Below are 26900 nucleotides of genomic sequence, written 5' to 3'. Positions count from 1 at the left end.
ATTGTTGTTAGTGTTAGACAACCTTTCAGACACTCTATTGTAACAGTTACATATCCAATGGAAAAAAAAAAATCGGAGAATAGCAACTTTGAACGTTTCAGACCGAAAGTGTCATCCATTTCAATAGCTTTTAACGAAATCGAGATGGGAAAGCATCAGAAGCCATAAACATAATTGGCATCACTCTAATACTTTCATTTAAACCGTTTGTTGTATTTTTCATCGTTTACTGGCATAAATGAAAGGGAAAGGGGTGGTAAAATAAACCGCATGAGCGTACGCATCGTAGGCATTTATCGCTGATATTTCAGTCATATGATTTTGTTTGAGATTAATAACAGGATGCAGCTCGTTTGCCTCCCTCTAGACGCATATGCATTTCCACTTGTTCCCTAAAGTGCATGCACTGGAGACAACGAACTGTTTGCATCCGATCTATAAAAGAGAGCAAACAAGAATATGGCAGTTTTAACGGTGGTGTAATCTGATATCCAAGAATCTTCAGTGGTAGTTTTCTCAAAGTTCTAATCGCACAGAAGAGCTTTTTCCCTTTTCTTTTTTACGTGTGCATTCGTTTAGTCAGTCACCAGATAATTTGTCGTAGTACCAGCGTTGAAGACATGATAGAGGTTTGTGTACTGTGAATATTTCTTGCTGTATCATAGACGAAAAAAATTTCTTCGAATAGAAATTCTTAAATTATATTTTCATACAACTGATTAGAAAGATATAAAGATCACAGGCGTTGAATTAGCAGGCATAAGCCATAATACGTTACTTTGAAGAAAGAGCCTTAAGAGATTCCAATCTGGCATTTAAACTGTTTAGAGGACAGATAAACATAGTCATTTCTCTGCAGATCCTTTGCGCTAAATATATTTTTGAATGCATATTATTATAATAGCATATACAGAGCTTGCTCCACCTTTGCCACTACTGTCTTGATGGACGTAGTCGGTCTAACAATTGTTGGCAAACGTCAGCATCACTGTTTATTTATTTATTTATTTATTTTCGTAATGTTTTTCACCCTCAAAAAGGTGAAAATTTCTGAATTTTCTAAGTCGCTTCTGTGCATCACAGCGATGTATTCTGTGTTAATTGCAGAAACGCAACCTAATAGCTTAGAGATTTATTAAGGTCCTTAAATAACTGGCTTGAAATGATTTTAAAATCCCGATTTAAATGATTTTTATTGCATTTTTATTGCAATTGCTTATTTGACATCCAGTGCGTCTTAAGAATAAAAAATCGGGTAACTCTTCGATCTTAATATTGGTTTTATCAATCAATGATTTTGGTCAGCGTTAAACTTGCCGAAATTTCCCAGTTTTATATGAGAATGTCAATCCAGCCATCTACGAATTCCTCTGCATAATACTTTAGAATGAAGAGGAAGATGCGGAGAAGAGAAATTATTATTTTTCTCTCCATTCGCGATGTACTAACTTGTATTATTTCTTTTTATTCACCGAATGAGTTGCAAGCAATCAATGTACGTCAATTTCTTTGTTTTATCATTATTTATAGATTTATTTCTGTCATCTGTAAAACACACTCATAACAAACGTTTCGGATAGCCAACTAATGCCGGAATACCATGCCAAATTACATCTCTTCAGACTGCTGTGAGATCTCTACCATTCCACTGTAATGGGTGAAATAACTGTAGTAATACCCGTATTAGGCTCTAGTGGCCCGTTACGTTCGTATTAGACATGGCTTATTACGATATGAAACCGCGGCCGCTTCGAGGATAAGGTGGTTAGCCCTATGCCTCCCGGTGTGTCCTATGTCTGTAGATGCGTGTGTTCACGGATCTAAGATGCGTGTGTTCACGGATCTACAGACGTAGGATACACCGGACTGACACACCATGTGAGGATGATTTACATCGGACGTGTCAAATATACTGAATGTTTATGAAAGTCTTTAGATAACAGGTGATTTGGTGTCCAGCTCTCTTTAAGTTTTCGCAGTTGATTTCATATTTAGAAAAGTCGAACGAAAATGAATATTAATATTAAATATTTACTGAGGTAAGTAAGATGAATAGTTCTCCAATATTTCTGTCGCACAAGTCTGAATAAAGTAGGCAGTCACTGTAGGAGGCGATCATTATAACAAGATTCGTTTATTCGTTTAAATGAGACTTTCGAGCCTACAATTAGAAATTATACTGTTTTCGCATTGTTATTAATTAAGAGTATTCGTTACATCACGATAAAACGGAAATAGACTTGTCTTACTGTTAATCTCGTGGTTATTATCGGAAAACGAAAGTGAACTGACCTTGGAAACAGCAAAGTTACGGATGTTATGCGACATTTTGATGCTATTATGTGAGTAAGCTTGCAAGCAAGAGCTGGAGAGGGGTCAACAATAATGTGAAATAGGATCCTTTTCACAATTGAGATGCTTGACGAAATAAAAGTTTAAGCAGCGGGATTTAAGGAGACGTAGGTTATCTGGACAGAATGAAAGAACGTTGACAAAAGCTCCTAACGACCGAGCTTTTACAATAAATAGATGTGTAGAAACATGATCGGTTTCAAGACACCCGATAAAAAAAAATAAAATTGATTCGATCAGAGGGAAAAAAAGAAGAGTGCTGAAACAACTTCCATTTTTAAAAGTTATTAGTAATAGTCGTACGGCTTTGTTTTAAAACACACATCTACTTAAAATTATGCACTTAAAACGATTTCTTATCTTTTTTTCCGCTGTTTTATTTGACAGTTCAGTGTATCTACATTCTCACAGAAACTGCGGAGCAGAGAGCAACTTAAAAAAAAAAGATAGAAAAAGACAATTAATAAATAGGCACAGATTTTAACATATTTTTATATGTATACGATGCTCTCCTTCATGGTGGAAGTCACTGCTTCTGTTTTCAAAGTTCTCCATAGAGAAGATTACGCAACAGTTGAAGACAAATTCTTGCAAATTAGCTGTTTGATAGTAGGCGTTAGGATTTCGGATGTCAGTTAAGATGAAAGAAGAATGACACTATTAACCTAGTGGCTGTGCGCTTCGCAACCATATGCCTGGGGAAGGAGTGTCCTAGGTTCGATTCTCGTCGGAGACTTGAGGAGCTGAAGGATTTTCCTCAGCCATAGCCAAGTTAGCCAGTCTTGGGCGTGGACGGTAGGGTTTTTTCCGCTAGTTTATGTGGGGTTTTTCATCCCGCAAGCAGGCAAACCGGCCTTGAGAACTCAACACTACGGACAATGGATACACCGGGACGTAGGGCTGACCGCCTTATCCTGTGAACGGTTTGAGGTCCGATGATTAATAAACCCTCGACACCGCAAGGTAAAAGAGGGGGAAAGGAAGATGATATGAGAGTAATTAAATGGATATATTTATATATGGGTCGTATTGTTTCTAATTAGAAAAGTATTTATCTCGAAGAACAGAGCAGAACATCAGGAACATAAATTTCGTTAGAGATAACATCTGATTTAATCCATACCATCGTGCAATGAATTTTCTTGAGAGATAAAGAACGAAAACACTGGAGAGAGAAGAGGGGGGGGGGGATGAAAACGCACGCACACAAGAGAGAGAACCGACAGGAAAAGAAAGAAGAATGAACTGTGAATGTCGTATTTTTCTCCCATAAGTTTAGGAGTTACTCTCATTATAGCACCCACACAACTGCTAATTCGGGCGTACATTTAAACCATCATGGAGGGGCAATTAGTGGAAACTTAAATAAATGCATGAGTGTTTACCGTTAATTCATATACGTCCGTTGATTCCGATGAAAGCCTTTATTGCATCTCAAACATGTTTTTCTTAAAAGGAGGAAAAAAAAAAATCATGAACGATTTATTATTTCTAAGAAGTAGTACAATCTTGGCGGGGGTTGAGCTAATACAACCAACGTGAGTCAATATTGACTCACTGTTCGGGCTTCGCTCTTGTTGAAACGTTAGCATCATTCTTTCGATTTAATGGATGGTGTTTGATTTAAAGCAAAGAAAGTGGCTCTCTGTTCTAATCACTTAACGACGTCGTTATCTTAGCAGTCCGGTGGTTACCGCTTACTTTATTTGAAAAGTACTCGTTAGAGATATTTGTCCCGATATCCTCTGTCAAGAAAAATTTTTCCTCCCTCCACACTCTCTGCTTTAGCGATTTTTCTTTGTTTTCCAGCTTATTTGCATTAAACGGAACTTGTTTGACACTTACTAATCGACACTGACGAAGCGCTAGAACACTTTATGTCATTCTAATAAGTTTATATATTTGTTTGTGTTAAAAATAACGGCAACGTAACAAAATTGAGCGCCTTCGTAGCACAGGCGGTAGCACTGACGCCCTTTGATTAGAAAGACCTGGATTTGAATCCTATGTCAGTCGTGAGAAGCCTTTATAAGAACTTATCAACTGAAGATGAATGAGCCAGTCTAATACAGATTAGTTTCTTTCACTCTCTCTCTCTCTCTCTCTCTTCTTTCGGGAAGCTGTGTTTGTCTTCTCCCTGCAAAACAGATCAACCAAGAGAACATACGCATGGAGTGACGGTAGACTGGAAATTGATTACACGTTCCATTAACCTAAATTAGGTATACAAGAAGCCAAGTCACTGGTTGTATCAGATCATTAAGCCTAATACGCAAAGGAAGATGGGTTGGGATTAGATATGCACACTGCTTTATTATTACTGTATAAATCTGATGCTACGCATCATCTATTCTAAACGATTCGGTAACATTTTCTTTTCAACATACTTGTTTTTCTTAAATACTTACATTAACAGTTGCATTCAAGCTTCTCGTATTTTAGTCAACACGAGACACACGCTAGCATGAACGTGTTAAAAAGTATCTTCTTCTTCTCACCTTAATCTAATGCTTGGTGAGTAGCAACGCTACTTTACTAGAGAATAATAATTCACAAGTTCCTTGTTCTTAATTATTATTTTCATGTATATGTGTGTGTCACCCACGATAGGTTGTAAACTTACGTGTATAATATTTGGTATTGTAGTGTGCGAAGGCTTTTTTTTTTTTTTATTTTACATAACCCACTCTGATCTAGAGATCCAACACGGAATTTTTAAAGCCACTTCAAGCCTCCGGTAAGCGGGACAATGGCCCCACATTGGACGATAAAGTTCATCTCCCACCTAAAGGCATTCGCAGACATTCGTGCTCACGATAAATTCAAATCTGCAGCCTGCTAGATGGAAAGCGGACTACCCTAACCGCTGTTCATCATATCTGATCATCATATAGCGTACCGCTTTCAGCGGTACGCTATATGATGATCTTAGTTCGTAGCAATAACTGAAGGTAATAGCATGAATTTGCTTAGCCAAACCCGGCTAAAACTGATGATTGACTTTCTGTGTAGCTGAATAGCACCTTCATACTTTGCATAGGAAGCTGCCAAGTTACAGACTCCGATCAGTTGTATTTTGCTGTCTCTAATTGGAACTACTGATCAGGAGTTTGTTTCTTTTAGTGATTTGATTGTAAACGACTACTATCAAAAAAAAAAAAAAAAAATAGACAGAGGGGCCATGATGCCATGGAATGGCATCATGGCCCCTCTTATAGAAAGAAACTTCAGGTATAAGTGCTAATCAAAAATAACCTTGAGAATTATTTGCGAAAAAATCCGTGATCCTTTCATTGTTTGATGCATCTCAAGTGTTTGAGAAATGCCTGCAGCTTCATATTTTTGTATTCAAAACATATTCAACGCATCCTTCTTTACGGGAACTTCTCAACCCGAGGAAGATAAAGTCGTAGGGGAAAGATTTGGTGAGTAAAGTAGCTAAGGAAATTATGGGGATGCTGTTCTTAGTAAAAAAAGATAGAGCACACTATTGCTGTACATACATTCTGGAGTTATTACTGCAGAATGATTTCGTAGCCAGTACCATTGATAATCTGGTTGTGGAAGAAATTCCCGATTCAAAAGGAGTTTCTTCCACAACCAGGAGTCAAAGAAAAAAAAAGGTAAAAAAACATCCTATAAGTTTAGGCTAAAAGGAAAGGGCGGGTTAGCTTAGGATTAATTTCGGTGTCACAAGTTAAACCGTGATAGTCTTAATCAATGATTTTTAATATAAACAGCTTATATATCACCACACAAATCTCTCTACATAATAATAATAATAATAATAATAATAATAATAATAATAATAATAATAATAATAATAATAATCTTTGGTTTGATAGTTTGAGATAATGTATTGTCATGAATATTACTTTAACACAGTTTAATATACTTTTTATTTCTCTCGAAAATAACTTATATCTTACTTGTTACCCACAGTGCAACACACTCAATAATTTCAAACCTGTTTTGGAATTCTAACAACATAACATATACCTTTAAACGTTCCATATGATAATATTACAATTATATTATGAAAATGAGCTATCGAAACCGCTTCAACGATTGTGGTGCTATGAACGCCGACGGACAGAGTAGTTGATCAATAATAAAGTTCATATGACAGATCACCAATAGAGCTCATGTCACGCCAGTGTCAATTTTGAACACTTTGGGAAAGTCTAGTTATGAAGTAATGTAGGAAGTATTTACTTTCTACAAAACTGCCCGGAAACTGTGTCTTTGTAAGTGAACACAACCCAACGAGCTGCTGAAAAGTGTTTGAATGAACGATACTGAGTGTAATGAAATTACACCAAATGCATGGCAAAATCGATACATTATTTTGTTTGATTGCGAAGGTATTACTGTACATTAAGAGTACTTTTAACAATGTTAAGTCATAAAATATATAAATTCCCTAATTCCATTTCAATTTCAAAGAGAGTAGGAGCAGGTCTCCACTCCGTGTTTGAGTGCATTCCTATTACAAGTTAGATAATTTTTATATATCGTTCTACTGCGGAAATATCAATGGTCATGATCACTTTTACATCACCACCTCTTTTTCCACCTCTAAAAAAAAAAAACTAAACGTCGAGAGCAAATATTTCTTCTTAGGAATGGAAACAATAACCTCGTTATAATGTCCCCATAAGAAAAACACATGTTATAACTCATTGATGTGAGAAGGTCTGATTCCAGATAAAGAATATGTTACTGTGAAGGAATACAAATGATATCGTGTCAGCGTTATTACTGTATTTTTAATCCAATGTAAATGATTCTTCTCAGTTGTGCCACATTGCATATTACATTTCACTGCTTTTTATTGCATACTTTTTGTACACAATAATGTTGACACTATTATATACATATAGAGCAACAGTTGTTAGTTCGGTTTCGTGTATTTGGTTGTACACGTTCAAATATTATCTGAGATAGCTTTCATCACTGGAGTGAATTTCGGCAGTTATTTCTAGCTTGTTTAGACGTAGTATTTCCAGTTTCTTTGGACTCGTTTTCTGTTTATTATTAATGGTTTATTACAGGTGGCATTCGATCAAGCTTAGCAGATGCATTGACCTTTTTAAAGGGACACATTACGATCAAGCGCATTCTTTTCGAAAAAGTTCGAGTTTCGGACTTTTTTTTTGAAGGAGCATAATGCGTACGTATGCAACTAAAAATATACTTCCATTCTGGTTTAATAGCAAGTAATGAAACTTTATTTTAAAAAAAAAAAGAGGAAAATTTTGAGAGTTTTTCATTAAAATTTGTCAAACGGTTTCTATTTTAATTTAAATCGAAACCATCATTTTCAGTAAAAAAAAAAGCGAAACTATTATGTTGCAAATGACAATAATTTTAACAATGAATGACGTCACTATACGCGAATGCGAATTGTGAATCACGTTTCATGATTTTCATCAATCGTTTCCATGCTTCTTTTTATTTGTGTTAGTAGAAAGTCTTAATGAATGATAGATAAACAAGAAACATAACTTTAGATAAGCAAGTGTATTGCAACTTTCTTGTCATGGTAAGAGGTCAAACGGAACAATCTGTTTGCAAGCGAAAAGTGATTCAAAATACGCATGCTCACGTGATGTATTTTGTATTTTTTTTTTTTTTTCTGGTTATTTTTCTTTCTTTCTCCCTCTCTGTACGTTTGAAGCATCTTCCAATGACACAGAGTAGATCTCATCTCCGGCAGACGTCCATGGATGTCAACAGATCACCGCGCACAGAGCGACGGCACGTGATTGAACTCCGTGATTAAATTACGGGCAGCAGCAAGCTAGCACAAGGTTTCACACACACTGAGAAAACGGGCGCAATCTGAAGGGGGTTGGAAGTCGACTGCCAGTCCGTTTGAATTAGTTGGTAATGTCGGACGTGGCGAATATGAAATTGCAGGGCGTAACTGCTCCAGACTCTCTCCAAGTCCACCGTTCATTAACGGACGCGAGCGCACAGTGAGTCGCGGACAAGGAAAGGGCGGAGTACTTTACGATTGGCGCCAATGAGAAATCAAACGCATCGACGTGTGTCGGAGAAAGGTGGACGGGAGCCCACTGTGTGTGTGTGTGTGTGTGTGTGCACGGGGTAGAAGTGAAGTAGTTATCTAGTGTGTGGCTTCTTCCCCTCCTTCCGTTGACGTCCTATCCCACTGTCGGGTAGTGATACGGACGCACAAGATATGGCCCTAATAAGAAAAACAGTTGCTTAGCGTGGTGTCTGAAATGTAAAAGTTTCGGTAGCAATTAAACTTCTAATTACAAAACACATGCAGTTTCTAAGATATTAATGTTCCGTCGAGTGTGCATGCTTGGAAAGGTAACCACCCCATGCTCCCACCCCTAAGACATTTAAGAGGCTTTAATAGGTCTAGAACACATCTGTCAAGCACCGCTTACATAATTCACTGATATGATGGAGGAACTTCATTTAGTGTGTATCTGCTTTGTCAGCCATTTGGTTGAGACAGGAGACCTGGTATCGGTGAAATTGATGTGTTATCAATATTTACGATTTTATCTTCGCTCTTGAGTTTTGCATTTAAACATACAGCTGGTGTGTGTGTGTGTGTGCCGATAACATTAATTTAGAAATTAATCCTCATCTGGGTGATCTTTGGGCCAAAGATTTCGTTTATTTGCACAAAACTGTTCACTTATGAGGAGGAGGAGGAGGATGAGAGTAAAAAGTTATAAAAATTTCCACTTTTAACATGAACATTAACAGAAATTTTTGAAGTAGTAATGTAGTGAACACGTAATATATTCAACACGAGTCTAGTATAATAGGTAAGGCTTGTGGCGTGGTGATTGGGTCATTAAAGATATACAGGTACGTCAGAGTTAGTTAAAAGTATATCGTGTTGCGTATACCATACTCGGGGATTAAAAGAATGTGGTGTAACAATAATAAAGCAGCTTTCGCGAACTAACTACGTTACCTTTCAGTTCATAGAGTTTTACTAATTTAAATTATGTGGAATAAAACCTAGGTGAAAAGTTTTTGCCGTCTTGATAGGAACAGATTTTAGACTCGCACATCCTTTTTAAATTATGAAACTTTGTACAAGTTATTGTGAGATCTAAAAGTGAGGCTTTGCCGTAAGAGCAAGTCTGTTTCATTGAATCTGGCTCTGAAGTAAAAAAAAAATAGCGTATTTTGCAATATATATTATTGCGATTAGGAGTATTATCTTTTGAGGGACATCTGGAAAGATAATATTCTTACACAATAAATACCTGGATTTATATCTCTTCGCAACGCAACTATTGGGCCATCTCTTTTTGCATTTGAACTATCAGTCAGTAATTCACGGGCATTACAGACCGATTTGATTCCGATGATGAGATATCCTTAAATGATTTATCCATGAACTCTAGTTTTTGAGAAATAATTTCAATAAGATATCTTAATGAATATTTCTATGAAACTGTTTCTCAATTCTAGAGAAAAAAAACATCCGGCCAATCAAATGTTTTCAAGACATACGAAAAGTATTCTTTAATCAGTTCTTTTGGTCTGTTTTATTTATTGATTGATAAATTCTTGCGCAAATATGCTTATGCATCCAGTAGATGAAGCCCTTTATAAATATATGTCAGCTGGAATCCTTCGTTTATGATATTTATATATTACTGAAATATTCTTAAAAATTCTTTAGTGATATAGGCGTGCATAGGCACTGCGGAACTGCAGCACCCCCATTTTTCTCGATATATAAATATATTTATTAATTTATTTATATTTGCTTGTAATATTTAATTTTATCATCCACAATCCTATACAATTCTCTTATTTTGTATAAAAAATAATAAAAGTCCATCTTGTAGCACTTAGGGGGATGAAGGACGCTAGCAGCACTGTGTTTACCACAGTGTCATATTGCTAGCGTGCAAGCATATGCACGTCATAGTGAGATGCAAGCTATTAGCATAATGTGGCACTGTCCGTCGCGCAGTTCCACTGTTGTTTATATGCAGTTTCCGCCAGTAGCAGAGTGTTCGTAGTGCTTATCGTGTTTACTCCTTCTCTTTAAATATTTGGACATTACAATTAAAGGATTTAATTGTAATGTCCAAAAATTGTAAATCCATTCCTTTAATTACAATTAAAGGAATGGATTTTATTTTTAAGTAATTTTGAATTATATCAAACTGTATAATTTTATCGATAATAAACAATCTTTTTTCATGTTGAATTTTTTTTGTAATTCATACCATAATTTTGATATTTTATCAGAACACGTATACACTGTATACTTAGAGTGTGTATGTATATTTCGAAAGTTGCAACATCTCCACGATTTCTGGATTCGATTATATCCTCTTTTAAATTTCATTAAGAACTAAGACTTAAGTAATTGGAGTATGAAGATCGAAATTATGTTAAAGATAAATCTTTAACATAAATTACTGCACACACACTTTTACAATAAAGTCTTTAGTATAATTTTTAGAATCAAACCCTACAGATGGCGTTCATAGAATGTACTAATTCTGTTATTCTTTCACCTAGTAGGTTTCCTTTCACGAAGGTGCGATGCTATAAATAGGTTGTACCAAGATTCCCTGCTGTAGCTATCTATTCACTTTTTTTCCCCCCAATGATTGAGAACGACAAAAAAAAAAAAAAAATCATCTCTTTCCAAGAAATAATGGTGTCATCTACTATCAGCTTATATAAGGAAGGTTCGCGTGCCAGTAATGTGCTTACTTCAATTGCGTGACTACCTGTGAGGGGGGGGGGTTCTGCAGTTGGGTACATCAACAACGTTACTAGATCGGCTTTTTCTGTTATAACTGTCTACCTCTCTGTATGTTTTCCCAAGGAAATAAGATATCGTGTGTGACGTTCTGTTAGTGTTTACGAAAGAAAGGTGTTTAGGGAGTAAAGGCGTGATGAAAGATGAGATTTTCACCGATTCCCACGAGTTATCCCCCTTCTAGAAAATGCGCTGTTTGTAGTACAAATGAAGATGGTTACTGACGTGCAATTTTAAACACAACTACACATTTAATTATACTTGAGTTATTATACGATAGTTTTCTAGTGTAGAAAAGAAAATACCTCAAGAGTCTTACCGAAATAATGTTGAACAAGTTGGTTTCGTTAAGTTCAATTACAGTATCTCCGGTAGCTCGCCTTTGGGTAATATAGAATCATAATTTATGCAAAATGCGTTTTATATAGGTGGACTAAAGTACAGACGGTGCTGGGACAGGCAAAAGCTAATGACAGGAAACCATTACGTTCTATTTATAACGGAGTGTACACACACATAAGACTAAATTCATTACCTAATCCATTAAGGTCAAAAGAAGAGCTTCTTAGAATACCAAAACCTTCTAATGAATTATTCTTTCGCAATTACGAACAAGAAGACTAAATTCAACCAACAGCGAGAATGATTGGTAGATATGAGACTAAATTATTAACTAGCCACAAATAAGCTCTGTTGTGAATAAATTATATTTAATAACTAAAATGGTCACGTTTTGGCCGAATCTTCAGACAAAGATGTTTAACGTATTTTTATGACGGTGCTACTGTGAAGTGCGATACATTACATGACTCATTAACGTAACTGAGTTTTCTATAACTGTTAGTATCTCAAAATACTGCTTTAATTATTGCGTGAAAAAGTCTTTTTGGAGTGTTGTACATATTAATTAGTGAAATCATCTTATTAAAAATTCAACGTCCACATCAACTAGGTTCATTTATCCGTGATATCTAAGTGTGAATGGTGTTAAATTGGGCGTGGACAGCTATCTGTGGACAGCTAAATTATAGAATAAGTACGTTTCTCCGGGTACTCCGGATTGTTTAAATAAACAACATTCATTAATTTCACATTACATTTTTTTTCTCATCTCTCATCGCTCCTTTTGGTTCAAAGGTCGCGATGATTTAGATTTTTTTTTTTTTTTTTTAATATTTTAAGTGATAACCAAGTATACATATTTTATACAAATGACTTTTATTCGCGAAGGGTTCTAAACTTAAAATACATGTACAGTGGAACAGCTGAACGTTAGGTAATCGCCAATTCAGCTTTAAATTTAGACCATATTTTTCAATGTTGAACAAGTAGGTTTCGTTCCTACTTGATTATTTATGTTGACAACTGGAAATTTTGTATTACGATAACCACAATTAGTCCAAAGAATTATATTATCTTTGTCTTCAAAATTTATTTTATTTTAAAATTTATATATGCACATAAATTTCAAATGATTTAAAAATAACTTATGTATATGAATAGTTAACTGCAGATAGGGGGCGTCCATTTTTGCCAACTTTACAGAAACAACCAAAAATTGTATTATAAGTGGATTTGTTGCAAATATTTCATTTTAGATGTACTTCAATGATTTTCTTGAGCCTAATATCTTTATAATCCATCACTCTCGAAATCTGTGGTTTTGTTCAACTTTAATCAGCTGAGTTAATTCTCAACGAAGCCATTTTCGAAAAAAAAATGGACGTGTCCCCCTGCAGTTAGCGATTCATAAATAACAATTTGAAATAGAACATGAGCAGCTCTATATAGTTAATCAACTAAAACCCTAACGATAAATAATTATTCATAAAACATAATTTACACAGGAATAGACAGTTTTCGTAAATAGCTTTATTTATTTTTTTTAATTAGCTGCAATAATCAATACAGCACCTCTCTGTTTTGGCTATTATACTGATGATGAGCTCACACAGCACAATTGCCCTTTCATCTTCACACGGTTGGTTTCATTGGCACTTCTTGGTTCGAAGCTATATGACGTCACAGATGACTACGCATTTACGTTCTACACACACACACACACATACATACACATAACGGATATACACAGAGTGAAATAATGGCACTTTACACACTATTAGTGATGGCAGACATTCCTTGATGAAACAGAAGACCATAGCAGTGTTCGACTAGCTAAACGATGGTTTCTTTTAAAATAAATCTGTAATATACAAACTAACTACTGATATTCTATCTTTTCAATACGAAACTAACGACTCGCGAGGTATTTCTCGCTCTGTAATGGTGCCATTTAAATCCTTTTGGTTGTGCTGAACACAATGGTTATTGTCGTGAATGTTCGTCCATTGTTCACTCTTAAGGTTGTTCTAGTCTTACATTCTTTTGGCGCACAGAATAAGGCAAGACACCAGGTAGCGTTCCATAGTAGTGCAACGTCAGCTCGAGCGAACGGTGGTTTTGTTGTATATCACATGCCATTATCGTTTACAGTTACAATAATGTAAGCTCGTTCACCAGCTGCCGCATGCTGTTGCTAGGAGACTGTTTTCATTGTTTGAAATCCTTTCTCCACTTCGCAAGAATTGCACATAAGCATAGTCTTATTAAAGGAGAAAGGCTTTATTTTGATTTACAACAATAATCCCAAATAGAATAGTATTAATGCCTTATTACTACTTGATAGTGTTATTCTAAAAATGAAACGAAATCAAACACTAGTTAAGTTTCACCGAAATTAATTCCTGAAGGTGCTGATGAGATAAATATTAAATTGGGAGTAACGTTATGTTGAAATTTAAATTAAACTGACAAAGTAGCTTCAAGGCGAGTTCTACAATAACATAATTAATAAATGAGAGAAGTTATTGTAGGGAGAGAAAGGTTTGATGGTTGAGACATTGATCCGCGAAACAACTGCTTAATTCTATCACATACTTCGATAGCCAGAGTGTAGTTTTACACTAGCTATAATACAGTACTGGATGCTTAGTTCGATGTTTAGAAATATTCCTTTTTTTTCCCCTAATAAGATAAGAAATATCGCGGTGGGATTCTCTTATAATTTGATTATTTTGTTATACAACGATTCAAGTTTGTGCCTATGAAACAAATAGGCAACAAAAAAAAAAAAAAAAAACGAAAAAAAGATAGATCTATTTTGAATACCAAGAATGAAAATAGAAATAAAACAAACAATGTTAAGAACCTACGATGGATAGTATATAGGGGAAAGTACCCCCGCTCTCAACACCTCAACTAAGCCTTTAATCAGGGGGGAATTAATGGTGTAGTAGCAGACGACACAGTTTACGGAGACGCTGCGTTTGGCTGGCGTTATCTTGGGCCCAAACGATGACAGCAACTATGTGTTCCAAGCTCTCCGGTTACAAGGCTTCACTTTATTACTGCACGCCATCACGTAGGGAGGAATGTGTTGTCAACCTGCTTATCACGAGCTTGATAAACTATTCGTTAATCAACGGAGAAATACAATCTAGCGATAAATATGAACACGGGGAGTTTGAAAGTGGGGGAAGGGAAAACTTGATAGCTAAAGTAGTAGACAGGGGTTTTCAAAGTAATTGGACAAATGAAGATGTAGGCACCATCTAGTGGAAGGACCAAGAAGTTCATTTCTTATCGGAGATTTTTAGTGCGATGTGTGATTATTAGTTTAATGATGCGCTAATATGGATTTGAATAAGAAAAAAAAAAAACTTTCTCTCCCCATCTGAGCAGTTTTAAATAATAATCTGAATTTTATATAATATTCTATCGTTGAATTACAGTAGGTTAATTAATCGTATGGCAACTGGTATTCTCTTATAGACTTAATGAGTGTACTTGAACTCACGGCACGTTACGTGCCCCATGTTTGCTGATGGATTGCTCAGTTTTTAATCAGCGTCACCTGTTTGGAGTCACTGTTTGCTCTTCACCGAGCATCATCGAGATTTGTTTATCGTAGATAGAAGTTCAAACTTCTCGGAATCAACGGAATGTGACCTACACCAGTACGATTAGCGTTTCGATCTATAGAGCGCATTATTGTCTTAACTGAAGGGGATAAGAGAAAAGGGTGGTGGTGGGGGGGGGGGATACGTAGAAAAACCGTCGAGTTACCCTCAGTTCGGAGTAAACCTGGGGCGGGATGCGTTCAGATAGTCATTAATCCTGTCGTCAGTGTTCGTTTCGCGAGATATCCATTTCCTCTTGACCGTCAGCTGCCGCTGTACTGCGTTGCATCTCCGGATTCTGACCAGCTGTTCCTACTTCCGGGTGTTGGAATGCTGTCAGGGTGCCATTCGGAGGGGAAAAACCGAGGGGGTATCCGTGCCGTTGACCTGAGGAGCCGAAGAGTGATTCTCCCTGTGTATCGCTGTGAGCGTCGTCAGCAGAACTGTCCGCTGTGTCTAACGAAGACGAGGGAGACACCGTTTTTGTCCAAAGTGTGTCGTCGGCTGGCGAACTGCGACTTTCAGAGGAGTCTATGCCGTTATCGACAACTCCACTTCCGATGAATGTGGGCGAAGCTGTAATGTCCGGTTTCACCTGGGAGGGGAGAGAACCCGGGTTCGACTTATGAGATGTAGTGTCTGCGGCACTTCCTATATCGAGACCGTTGGTGACACAAGTGAGAGTGAGGGTGGCGTTTGGTTTGGCGGTTGTGGTGCTCGTCTTGTGACTCGACTTGGAATTACTTTTGCTTTTACCCCCGCCACTTGCTGACTTTTCCGTTGACGGCTTCATTTCTGCCGCTTCCGCGTTGGAAATACCATCCTGTTTTTTCCATTTGGTTCGTCGATTTTGGAACCAGATTTTAACCTAAATAAATATAAAAGAAAAAAAGTGTGAAAGTGGAGAATATTTGAAGTCACGTTTTCAGTTATATGTAACAAATTACACACAAGAATCTATTAAGGGATGCTACATCACGGGATACATTTTTAAAATCTTACAAACATATTTAATTAAATCAGTTTGGGGGCGAAACAACAATGAACTTTGTTGTCCGATAACGTAGCCAATATTACATAGCTAAAAAGAACAAGGTAGCAACACATCTGTTCCATACAGTCAATCCATACTGTATCTCAATCATCTTTACTTCTATTCTGCTAGCACATAAGTAGAGAATGGGTTCTGAGATACTGCAGTTACGAGGTGATTCTGAGACTTTTACCGTAATTTTTTTTTTCAATGGTGTGACCTGCTCCTAAAATTTAATTATTTTTTCTTATATTACACGGGATCTCAAGACGAATTTTACTATATCAATATGTCTTATACATTATTCTTTATTTAAAGTGCGATGTTACTACTTCACATAACTGTTCCGACCACAACTTAATTTTATTTGAAACAGAAAAGAAGTACCGAAAACGGCGGTAGTCCAATGCAACTTTGAGAACTGAAATATAGCGACAAAAATAAAATTAAAAATTATAATTTAGCCAATGTAATGTGTTGAAGAATTACATAAAAATGTCTATTTGAATACCCAAAGAAAAGTTTACCGTAAAGTCAATTGATTCATGGATGAGTTTTCTTTATTTTCTGCCAATGTAACAAATTTTAAAAAACGAAAGACAGCTCCAACATATTACATAAAGGTGATGATTAATGTTTACTTTCTATGAATACAACGATGGATAAAGAAAATGCACAACGATTTTTAAGTAAATAAATCAAATCTCAAGAGCATTTGAGAAAATATGCTACCGTAAGTTTTCTTTCTTTTTCTTAGATCGCTTTATTCATTTTTATGTTTGAAACACGTTTCCATTTCCATTGTCATTACAGACATTATTTTTCCATCGCATTGTTCTCCTCATCACATTAGTTATTGCTACTCTTTTCTGAAGAGGATCAAATCAGTAAATAAAAATTTGCAGTGTCAGATAAAATCCTATTTATACTTCTCGATTAACGGAAACAACTGGCTAAAACCTAAAAGAATTCATTCAACTCTCTATTCCAATTACGTTCTACGAAAAGAGGGAGAGAGAGAAGCTTTTTCTAACATCTATTTAATATGCAGATCATAAACAATACTGATAGCGTGTGTTTTCTCGCACCACAGAACGCACAGCGAGCGGCGTGCCACATTGTTATTGACATCGAAAATAACGTTGGTGCTATTTTCTCTCGTTTGCTCTTTGCCTTTTCATACAAATGCTTATTCAGCGTTTAACCCTGAGTATAACAAAGGAGAAGAGCGGAGAATAAACCGATAACAATCCATGCTACAGCGGAATTTTTTTTTTTTCTATCTTTCATCTTCTCTCTTTTTTCTTTTTTTTTTTTTTTTCTTTGAAAGCTCGCCAGACTCGCTCGAAAGAAGGATGCAAGTTCTCTGTTGAAGTAATAATAGTCATTCAATCGATAACAGCTCCACTTGCAACCTGCAGCGATCTCATCTTGTACTTTGGCGAAATCGTGTTGCTACAAGCTTTAGAAAATCCGTTAAGTCCTAGCGATTGCTACTCACTGCTGCGTCCTTACAGTCGCATTCGAGTGACGGAAAGTATAACATAGTTTGAAGAATCTCTGTCCCTATATATACACAATCTGAAAGCAATTGACTACGCTAGATGATCGATTGAAAAGATGTACTGTTATTTAGATACCAAGTTCCGATTTTACTCAGCGGTTCGAAGTTTAGTAGATGGTATATAAACAGACGCGTGGACACGGTTCATTGCAAACAAATCGAACTTTGAACAAGCTATAAAGATACAGCGAAAATTATAGGTAGTGAGTCGCCGGTGGATTCTATACGCGAAATATCCAGGCATTCGTAGCCTCACAAATAGAATCAAATAAATCAAGCATTGAAGACTTTTATAAATAATTAAAATAATTAATGTGCGTGTCCTTTACGTTCTACTTTTTTTTTATTACATCTGTTTTAATTACCACATTTTAGTTCTTTAAACAAATTTGGATTAATTAGTTGACCGATAATCGCCTGCAATATTACTGATACGAAATTAGCAATGGAAAGCCTAAAAACCTATGACGAAAACATTGCCTTTGTTTTGCAATACGCAACTGGGCGTGTGTGAAATCCTGGTCTTTATCATAAGACTAACACTTGCCAGCAGTCAGAGAACAGGCAGCACTATGAACAACCACAATAGACTCATTTACTAAACCAGGGATGCCCAATCTCCGGTTGACTTACGATTTTAATCCGACCCTCGAGAGTATATAGAGAAATCAGTTTAAATTCATCTGTTTGTTTAACGTCATACTCTTCGAGATATGAGTGCGCACGTACTCATTCCATGAACTGACTGTAATTATTCAGTGCTCCACATGATTGTTAAACATGTGCATCAGTTAGTAGACGAATTGTTTGTAATTTCTCAATAAGTTGGCATATATTAACAAGGAAACTTTTTCTATGAAACTGGATTAATTTAAAACTAGAAACGGACTATCTGATGATCATCTTCTGTCTATTTGTTAACTGTTGTGCTATCTTTAGAACCCAAATTAAATGTTCCATCTGTACTTTCCAACATTCCATTGATGCCTTTTTTTGTAGCAATACTGGTACGTTTTTTTTCCCTCTTTGCAACAGAATTAAGTAGTTAATGTAGATTTAAATTTGAACAACCTTTAATATAAAAAAAGATACCTTTAATATATTTAAAACTGTTAATCAATCTAAGAATAGTTTGCTTTTCTATATCTGTGTAAATTTTGCTGTCAGCTTTCTTCAGATACATACCCTCTGCGATCCTTAATCCCTTTTAACTTTTAATCCTGTTTGCCCTCATAGAAATGGTGTCCAACTTATTGGACACCATTTCTATGAGGTATTGTAGCGATGGCCCAATGGCGATCTCGAAAGATCAATATATTTTGTATTAATCTTACATTCCGTTCGGTGATTTTCTAATTGCAAAAACTGTGGTTTGTTTATGATTAATGAATGTGTGTTATAGGTGAAGAAAATTCTGCAATAATTTTTTTTTCCTTATAAAAAGATTAGACCGGCGCGGGGACAAAACTATCGTTTTTCTCTCACACAAATAGAATATTTATGCATTTGTCGAATTCGAATATCGCGCAGAACATTTAAAATATTAGCACCCATCTAATCACTGAGCTACAATACCTGTTTTTAAGGATTAAACTACTGCCAAGTAAGTAGAAGCTGTTACCATGGAAACATCACATCACTTCTGTTTAACTCAAACAAAACTATTTGATTATATACAGAGAAAAATATTTTATATTAGAAATATTAACTATTTTAATAATCTCGTTTTTCCTTTTTAAAATCTTATGTTCGATCTTCCGACTACTTCAGTAAAGAAAAAATGGCCCATAGCCCAATACCTAAGTCGATTATTCGCTCTGATATCCAATGGCTGCAATATTGGTAGTCTAACACTCAGCTAACTGAGCCAATCTATTGTCAATGCTCTTTTACTATTGAATTTCTCTTCCCCACCGTTTTTGTTGTTTAAAGCTGTAAATGCTCAACCATGTTTCATGGAAAAATTGTAGTAATAGCGGTTTCTTTTTTCTTAAAGAAATGTTATAAAAAAGCATCTTTCTATAGATAAGTCACATACATTCAGTTCTGAAAGTGGCCAGTCCAGTAGCAAAATGCAAGATTGACATCTTCTGCCTTTAAAAGAACAGAGAGCTACTGAAGAAGACATCCAACTTAATGAAGAAACTTCGCTCGACAAATGTGTTCATCAATGCTCACCAACATAACTATTATTGGAAAGAACTTCTCATCATAAATCGACGAAAACTAACCAACTGTTACAGAGAAACCAACAGGCAAAGAAAATCAGCTAGCCTAAAATTTTTATGATATTTTTTTCTCATCTTCATAAAGAATACGCTCCAAATTCATCTAATTTTCAAGAATTTATAAAATTTTCTGACATTTTAATTCATTGCATTTTATGTGTGAAAGGAGTTTCAGAACTCAATTATGCTAAAACAGACAGAACTTTCACTAGGAATGCCTACTTAAAGTTCTGTTCCGTTCGTTTCTAAAGCAATGGAATTTTAGAATGTAGTTAGAATTTAATTTAGAAAAATAATTTAGAAATTAACTATGAAAATTAATAAGAAATCTTGAACTTACAGGATATAGGATAAACAAGAATTCTGTTTGTTTGTTTTTTATCTCATCGCCTTTTTCGCACGCATTCAAAAGAACAACAAGATTCCTTGATTAGAAATATTTGGGTTCGAATCCCGTCTAATAAAACGAGAAACATTTATAAAAAGATTTCAATTGAGGTGAGTTAGGTGGACCTATACGGACAAGGCCGACACAAGGCAGGTCCGCCATCCTTCACAAAAACACGCAGTGGGCGGAGTATGCATGCAGTTGGCAGACACAAAACACTTGATTCATAGCCTTAACCCTTTCAGGACCAGAAGGACTTATGAAGTAAGATAAAGTTTTTAGGTATTAAAACGACTTTATTAGGGTATCTATTTAATATAAAACATCATCATTATGTAGGAAAAAATCGTAGGTTTTATAGAATTTCATGGGACACATATGATCCATGGTCCTGAAAGGGTTAACTGAAATGTAACACTTCCTTAATGACTAGGAAGGAAATGGAACGATTATCACAACCAACCTTGTTTTTCCGATCGTCCTTGTTCGTAAGTCCATCAGCTCCGGTACTTTTCTTCGAAAATTATACGATTTGCAGTGTTTCAAAGCACTGCAAATCGTATAATTTTATCGTATAATTTATATAATCGTATAATTTCACTATACGTGCCATTGTATCACCATCAGTTATGCGCATGCCACAGGTATGCCCAAAGAATAGCACGCTTGCTTTCACTGCGCTCTTCATTTCAATCGCTAAATAATCGAGGGAATGTGAAGTTTCTGTACTCTAGACAGAAGCTCTTGATCAAGAATTCATAGGAAAGGATAAAGAAAATTAATTTTCTTTATTCGTTCTAGAAAATTCTAGAGATCGAGGAACTGTTTAGTTGTTTACGTCAACACACAACGAAAGTTGTGCATGGACAGATGGGTATTCATCCGCAAGATAGGCAAACCGACCAGAAGAACACGCGCAAGTGAAAGGCATAACACACTACAGATAGGATTAACCACCTTATTATAAGAGCACTCATTGGATTTAAATAAGCTAAGTTGCTTGGCCATGACAAGCCATCAAGCCTAGTATGCAAGGGAAAATGGGACGAAGGCACACGGAAAGATATTTCCAAATAAAAATCGTCAAATATTTCCAAATACTACTGACAGTAGTATAGTGGCACTATTCAAGCTTCTCTAGTCATCAGTCTATCATCAAGGATTCAATGGAAAGATCAATTTTTAGGTATCGGATGGGGTGAACACTATAAACTCTTTTCGTTACAGATGTTCTAAGTTCCGTAGTTAGAATAACTCGGTTCGAATCCTGTCCTAATAGGTGACAAACATCCATAAGAAGTTTTCAACTGAGGTGAGTTACGTCCAATCTACTGAATTGTTAATAGGGATATTGTCAAAATCTAACTGTCTACCCTAAGTGGTGTAATACTGTGAATACTCAAATAGAAAACTACGGATTAGATGTAATGAACTGTTTTAGGAATTTGTTTCCGTGTAAAGCTGCAACCTTTGCATATGCTATTGTTCGAACAGGTTATTAATACGGTTGTGTTTTTCAAACGGAAAACAACAATCAGAATAGAAAAGTGTTAAAATAGGCGGATTTCTTACATTCGGGTTGCAAAAATAAAAAGTTATGTTGGTGTACTAAATGCCTGTAATAACTCCCAGTAAACACGAAGCGCTATCTTGAGAATCTAAAAATATCGGCATACAAAAGCATACTTTCAGCGTACTCAAGTATGCCGTTGACATAATTAATAGTATAAATCACTAGTTGTTTTCTTCATTCTTTATAACGTAATCCTAGCATCACGAGCTGAAGTCATCTATCAAACGACTCTCTTACGAAAACTGGTCTATCTCTGATAAGCATCAGAAAACTTGAACGCTGTCATTAGCTTATGTTAAACCCAACCATCCCGTCATCTACCGTCATAGCTGCAAGTCACATCTGATGTCCCCCCCCCCCGCCCCGGTGACGGTATCCACCTAGGGTGTACTACCAGCACGTGATGTTGATATGTTTGATAAGGACTACATGCTCACTGCTCCCACCTGTCAGAAGGAAGAACTGAAGCCTTCCTCCTCCCCCCATCAAAAGCGGCTACGAGGAGGACAGGACAGAGCACGGGATCGGACTTAACGCAGCAGAGAAGACTCTTTAATTACACATTCACCGTAGCGCCCGACATCCCCGAGTTATCGATCGCATCCCACTAACGCGGTGACAGAGTTGTTGCCAGAGAAGAATATTAGGGTCTTTGAGTGCTTCTGTCCTCCCTCTCTAGTTCCCCCCCCCTTTTTAGATCCCTCCTCAAGTAATGGCGCTACCAAGACTAAGGCAACGGTTTGGTAGATTAATAGTTTAATTTGCAGACCCAGCACACGCTTCGTCGCCGTACCGTAAAGTATGAAAGCTCTCTCTCTTTCCCTCTTTCTCTGTCTCCTTTCCCTCCCCCCTTTAGCCCCCATCCCGCCTACTCCTCTCTCCGCTCTTTATTGTGAGTTTTCCATTTGCGGTGCCTTTAAATGAGTTGAGTGACTCCACAGACTTCGGTTCTAGCATTAAAAGGACTGAGAAGGGAAAATGAATTGTAATTCCCAACCTTTACTGCGTTATAATATCCTTGACGCCGTAATAACACGACCATTGTTTATAAATCAGAGCATCGTGCAGTGTTGCAATCTTGCCTTCGGTTGCCCGGATACTGAAAGCGCACGTTTCCCACGAGCAAAGAGAAGGCGAGGTGGCAACAACGCGCGCTTTTAAAACGCAAGCTAATTAACTACAGATCCGCATGTGGTGAAATTTTGCAAGACTTTTGCGAAAAGTTACTCGAAGAATTTAACTTGCTTAGATGAAACGAAAAGAGGATTGGACAAGGTTTGTGCTGCTGCTGCCCAGTCATGTGATATTAAGAAACAAAGTAATTTCACTAGCGTGCCAGATGAATGTGTATTTAATAGGGTTCTGGAAAAGTCAACAACGGGGAGGTATAACAAAATATGATGCAGCTAATCACAATAATAAGGGTGATCATAATAGCGTAATCACGGAGATGATTGCGCTTTTGGATTTACGAAATATGAAAGCACAAGGCAAAGGTAATATTTGTTTGATTATAAGGCCGTATATTTCGGTATGAAACTTACAGACCAAATTCGGTGGCAAAAACAGTTGATAGAATGCGAACAATGGATTTATTTGAAATAGAATGAGCCGCGTGATGTTATATTTCCAGTAACGTCATGTTCTAACCGAGGAAAGGGTTAATCATAACTGTAAAAAAAAAAAAAAAAAAAAAAAAAAAACCTTAATGACGCCTTATTCTAATCAGACTTTCCCATATTTTTGATAACGATAGGTAGTCATTCCGATTCAAGTTCGGACGGTGAATCAAGGCTTCAGCACTCTCCTTAAATAACCAGTCGAATTTGTATTGACAGCGATATAGTAGGTGTGTTTCAGACTGAAGAATATTGTGGTCTACTCCATTTTGAGCTAATCCAGATTTATCGGATTTTCTGTGGACAACATGTGATTGATGTTCTTGTATTCTTTTTTCTATTAAGCGTCCAGTTTGTTCGAAGTAAGATAGACGGCAGTCACAAGGAACTTGGTATACACCCGGGAGAGACATCGGAGAGCGTTTATCATTTGAACAGGGGTAATAAGTTGAGCGTTTATTAACAGATACAAAGGTAGCCACTAAATCATATTTCTTCAGAATTCCGGAAATTGGTTCTGAAACGCCTCTGTGTAGGATTGTAACTCAACGTACTATTTTCTTGTTGTTTAAGTTAGGTTTTGTAGGAGTATCTTTACCACAGCAAATCCGATAAATCTGAATTGGCGCAACATGGAATAGACAAAGACCACAACATTCTTTGGTCGGAAACTATGGCACAGGTTTCTATTAAAAAAAGAACTATGAAAACATTTTCACATTTCTTCAATGTTGTTTTCAATGTTTATCAATTTCAGAAAATAAAATAATACGTTAACACGTCGATCGTTATTATATTCTTCATAACTGCAAAATTGCTTCTGCTAATCCGAATATATTACCGGATTCACAAACTCGCATAGTAGTTCTGAAGGAAAGATGACACCGCAATAATTTCCATTTAGATTTCGCTTCTCTCTCTCTCTCTCTCTCTCTCTCTCTCTCTCTCTCTCTCCCCGAGCGTGCGTACGTTTGTGTGTGCCCTTTTCTTTTCCTGATAGGAAAGGCTGGAATATCTAAAGGAAAGTCTCACGACTACTGTTTAAAAATCATCGACTGAAAGCAACGAAAAGATTTTATTTAAAACTTTTATTTTTATTTGCCTGTTAATACCATCAGTCCAGCTTTACTCTCGTTACTGGTTATCGAAGGCCATCTCGCACGTTTATACTTAAATGATCAATTTTTTTTTTCTACAGGAGAATTTAATGAAAAGTCCAGACGGTAATTTCTTCATTAAATACCTTTCGAAACCATCATCGAAAACGGAACATCGTCCTCTAACCACAAAAATAACAACAACAAAAAACGCATTTTTCTATGTATAAAGTCGCCACTAGACACTTGTAAACAACAAATATAACTGGTGCCCAACGACTAGAGTTACGTCAACTCTCGCGGGATTCTACTTTCAAGAGAATTCTTCTTCTTAACTGCAGCCATCTCACTTCTATAAATATTTAATTTTTTTTTAAATAAACATTTTATGATATAAAAATCATTACAGTGTCCATAGCTCATGTGGTATCGATGATGTCCTTTGATTGAAAAGATCTATTCTTCAGGTTAAAACAAAAGCAGGAAAACTTTAGCTTAAACTGTGCTTTCGGTTAGGAAAAAAAATACATAATACAATCAAGGTTTTCTTGAAAGTAAAATCCGGAAAACATAAGCTATATTACTAACATGTGGATAAGATTAATCCCTTAATTTAACAGAACTTTTCTTGCTACCTACCTACTAGCAAGAAAAACTTATTAACACTCCTTATTACAGAATATAATTTGAAAATTGGAAACAACGTAACTTTCAGATAGCAAAAGATGCAACAGAAAATGATTATAAGACGTGCAAAAGGAATGACTACATGAATATGCAACCGGTGATGATAGAAGAAGCAGCTTACAATTTTAGGGCGCTCTTAGGGAATACACCCTAAATGTGAGAGCACTATTACATCTTTAGACGGATTTAATTTGCATGAATAAAATTCATAGAAGTAAAATAAATCCTTGAGAGAGAGAGAGAAAAGAGAAAACTTATTTCTTAGATTCTGAAGAGGAGATTTTTGTAATATATTTATCCCAAGACAAATCGGTAAAATTATCACAAGAAAAGAAATCTCGTATTTCTCTGAGATTTGTTGTTAAAAATACGATTGAAAGAAAAATTCTGTTTGAAGAGGGAATGAGACAGGATTGAGATTTGGTAGCAGTGATGTTAAGAATGTCATCAGGACCTTGGCAAAGAAGGGTTAAGAGATCAGAATTTAGAGTTGAGATGCAGATTTGCTAGACGTTTTTGTTGATTTGTTTACAGAAACTTTTGTTGAATGAGGAAAAGAAAAGTAAAATGTACTATCATCCGTTAAAACTGCAGAATAAACTGGAAAAGGTCGTCCAAGATGGAGTAAAAAAGAATGAAATCCTCTGGAACCAGCATTCGCTGCGAAGTTTAAAGATAACGCTCTCCATCACACGAAATGTGCGAACAGAGAGAAAGTGCTAACAACCCATCTCAATGGTTGGTAAGCTATAAGACATGCTAATGCTGTGGGAGTTTACCTAAAAGGTCTTTATGACTTACATATCTAGAACAACTATTTGATTTTCTCCAAAATTTCCATGGTACTTGTCTAACCGAAAATGACATAGAAAAAAACAAACAAAATCTCCTGTTGATCGAACAGTGGTGGAGTCCATACTGGCAATCGCTTATTTGTTGAGAGATTTCCAGGTAATGTAACAGTAAATGTATTTTTTTCCCCGTTACTTTAGAAAAAATGAAGTGCGAATAATATTGCAATAATTTTATAGGGAAAAATTTCGCTTTTTTTTTGGCAATTGGCTGAATATTGGCTAATTTCCAAGTTAAAGATAACTAATGGTAAAGGAGAGTATAAAGCGGCGACATTAAACACGTCATCTCCGAATCAAAAAAAAAAAAAAAAGTATCCATTGAGCGTCTAAGGCTATGAGGAAGGCAGTGTATTTATTCTGGTCGGTTTGCTTTTCTGGATGAAAATCCTAATCTTTGAGAGGATTTGTATGCAATCTCTGAATGAGACCGCCTAACTCAATTTCACTTGAAAAGCCTTTAGAAAGATTCTTCGAGTTCTAGATGAGATTCGAACCCATATCTTTCCAATAAAATAACACCGTCGTTACCGAAACACCTACACGGGTCATGGGAATAAATTAATTTTTCCCATGACCTCCCCATGAAAAGAATCTTTGCTTACGACGAGCCGCTCATACGACGCTTTTCAATTATGACCAGTGCTCATTTATACGACTCAACATTCGCTCAAAGGACGGTTTTAGCGGCATGAACCTGCCCTGAATCAACCAATGAACAGTATTCGTAAACTGTCTTTGTTTTGGTGTTTCGCTGTGAATAA

General features: G+C 36.2%; 1 protein-coding gene across 1 annotated transcript in view; it reads right to left on the bottom strand.

Moving 5' to 3' along the window:
* Nucleotides 1-12514: 12514 nt before the first annotated feature.
* Nucleotides 12515-26900, bottom strand: part of LOC150110520 (uncharacterized) — a 118940-nt gene continuing 104554 nt past the window's right edge. The window contains exon 3 of the mRNA XM_090394449.1: nucleotides 12515-15964. Coding sequence (XP_090250575.1) covers nucleotides 15320-15964 — 645 coding nt within the window. The 3' untranslated portion in view covers nucleotides 12515-15319. The remainder of the gene's footprint in view (nucleotides 15965-26900) is intronic.

This window comes from Typopeltis vanoorti, chromosome 1 (genome assembly GCF_054136105.1).
Source record: "Typopeltis vanoorti isolate ZY-2024b chromosome 1, IOZ_Tvanoo_1.0, whole genome shotgun sequence".
In the NCBI taxonomy this organism is placed as follows: domain Eukaryota; kingdom Metazoa; phylum Arthropoda; class Arachnida; order Uropygi; family Thelyphonidae; genus Typopeltis; species Typopeltis vanoorti.
The sequence above is the reverse complement of the archived record's forward strand: the minus strand, read 5'-3'. Positions and strand labels throughout refer to the sequence as shown.